The 2,266-nt window shown below is 45.3% G+C and overlaps 1 protein-coding gene across 1 annotated transcript; it reads left to right on the top strand.

Moving 5' to 3' along the window:
- Positions 1-1,158: 1,158 nt before the first annotated feature.
- LOC106527190 (general transcription factor II-I repeat domain-containing protein 2A) lies at positions 1,159-2,230 on the top strand (the record flags this gene model as incomplete). The annotated part of the gene is given in 1 exon segment (XM_014021995.1): positions 1,159-2,230. A coding segment is annotated over 1 exon segment (680 nt), but the record flags the coding sequence as incomplete, so codon positions are not given.
- Between the last annotated feature and the right edge of the window lie 36 nt (positions 2,231-2,266).

Below are 2,266 nucleotides of genomic sequence, written 5' to 3'. Positions count from 1 at the left end.
TTTTTTATATTTTGTGTGTATTTCTTTTACGTTTTGGTTTAAATTAAATGAACAACACGATAAGTAAAAAAAAATCCTTAATACGCGTAATAATTAAAGCTTTAAGCTGCAATAAAAATGGATGTTTTAAAGCACTAATTGGGTGATTTGGAGGAAGAATAATATTAATAGTGATAATAAGTGCGGAGGAAGTGCGGACGTGTTGATCTGCGGTGAAATCTTCATCCCGCAGGCCCGAGCTCTGGCTACTTAATTAAATTCCAATTAGGACAGTATCTCCTCGGCTCAATGAGCTCAGCTCGCTCTTATCTGCAGCCACAGAACATCATTTATAGCTTTTAATTAGTCTTCAGCCTGGAGGTGGAGGGAGGGGGCGGGGCCAAGGGGCAGGGACGGGCGGCTACGCTCCTTGGGATGAACACATGGATTAAAGGGGCCCTCGAATAAAAAATAAAAATAAAAAAAATAAAGCCCCAGGTCCATCCGGAGCTGCTGTCAGCGCTCCATGGCAGGGCCCTTAATCACAGCGAGGCAGGGCCCGAGCTACGAGCCGCCGGTAATTTCCAAGGTGCTGATAAAGCTGGTTGAATAATGGAGGGGGGTGGGGGTGGGGGGGCACCACGCCGCAGAGACGCAGAAATGACTTTATTGACGGCTCAACGTCGGTGATTCATTCCACCTTTCATGTAGCCGGAGCCGGGTTTTGTCGCCGTAATGGGATGATGAATGCACACCGGTGGATCACGGCCCGGCTTTTATTGAGTAGCCCCATAAAGTGGACACACACACACACACACACACACACACACACACACACACACACACACACACACACACACACACACACACACACAGTCATGCTGAATATATGAATAGGTCTCTATCTCGGTTGCTAACTTCCTCCACATGATCTTAATATAGAGGTGAATCAGCATGTGAGCATCTGACACACACACACAACCATCATTCTATCTTTACGGGGACATAGCATTGACTCCCATTCAATTCTGCAGTATAACCCAGCTGTTTTTACATGTTAGCCCCAATCCCAGGCTTTAGTCCCCTAATGCACCRCCAGCTCTGGCCCACACAATGCAATGGCACTCGGCCCAGATASAGCAAAGAATGACTTTGGTGGCCTAGATGTGGTTTGCCAGNACCCAGAATGGAAATGGCACCTCACATTTTTAACAGACATGACAGAAATGCTGAACAGCTTTAACTTGCAGCTACAAGGCCAGGGGAAGCTCATTTGTGAAATGTATTCCCACATAAAAGCATTTGAGGTGAAACTAGAGCTGCTTTTGGGACAAGAGAAAAAGCACAGCTTCATCCATCTCCCTGCTACACAAAACCTCTCTGCAGAGAACCCAGCGGTCYCGTTTCCAGCTGAAAAGTGGGTGGAAGCACTGGAAATGCTGAAGGCGCAGTTCGGTGTGCGATTCCGTGAACTACATGTTTATGCAAAAGAATTCCGTCTTTTCCAGAAGCCCTTTGTTGCTAACACTGATGAAGCCCCGCCTTCTTATCAGTTTGAGTTGGCTGAGTATGATGTTCTGAAAGACGCGTTCAAGCCCAACAGTCTCATTGACTTCTATGCCGCCCTCCCAAACGACACGTACCCTAACATCAGAAAACACGCAATGAAGATGTCCACACTTTTTGGCAGCACGAATATCTGCGAGCAAACCTTTTCACGCTKGAAGCTGCTGAAAACTCCAATGAGATCAAGATTGACAGATGAACATYTGCATCAGTGTTTGAGASTGGCAGTGACTAGAATGGAACCTGACATTCGACTTCTCACCAGCCAGATGCAGGCCCAAAGTTCACACTGATGAACATACAAAGGTAAGCTCACTTTTCTGACTTGAATGAGTCATTCTGACTATAAAAATATAATCATAATAAAATCTACTGGGATAAAATCCATCTCCACAACCATACTGGTAGTGGTACAGGTTGTGCTGTGTAGGTGCTGTATCACTTAATTCAGTTTCTCAGCCTGCTTGCTTTGTGATTTTCACAGGGAAGTTGATGAGAGAGARAGAGCTGCAAACAGCAATGTCTACAAGCCTGCTGGAACCTACGAAAGGATTATAAGGAAGGAACACTTTGAGAGCCTGCTCATATGAGCCATTTAAGTAAGAGATTCTGCTCTGACAACTAAGCTGAACTTGGACCTGTTAAGATTGTGCACGGCACAACAGAAAGTTTATGTTAAATGGACCTTTTTTTCTGTGAAGAACCCAGAGAGGGTTATTTG

This window comes from Austrofundulus limnaeus, unplaced genomic scaffold, assembly GCF_001266775.1.
Source record: "Austrofundulus limnaeus strain Quisiro unplaced genomic scaffold, Austrofundulus_limnaeus-1.0 Scaffold314, whole genome shotgun sequence".
Lineage (NCBI taxonomy): Eukaryota > Metazoa > Chordata > Actinopteri > Cyprinodontiformes > Rivulidae > Austrofundulus > Austrofundulus limnaeus.
The sequence above is the reverse complement of the archived record's forward strand: the minus strand, read 5'-3'. Positions and strand labels throughout refer to the sequence as shown.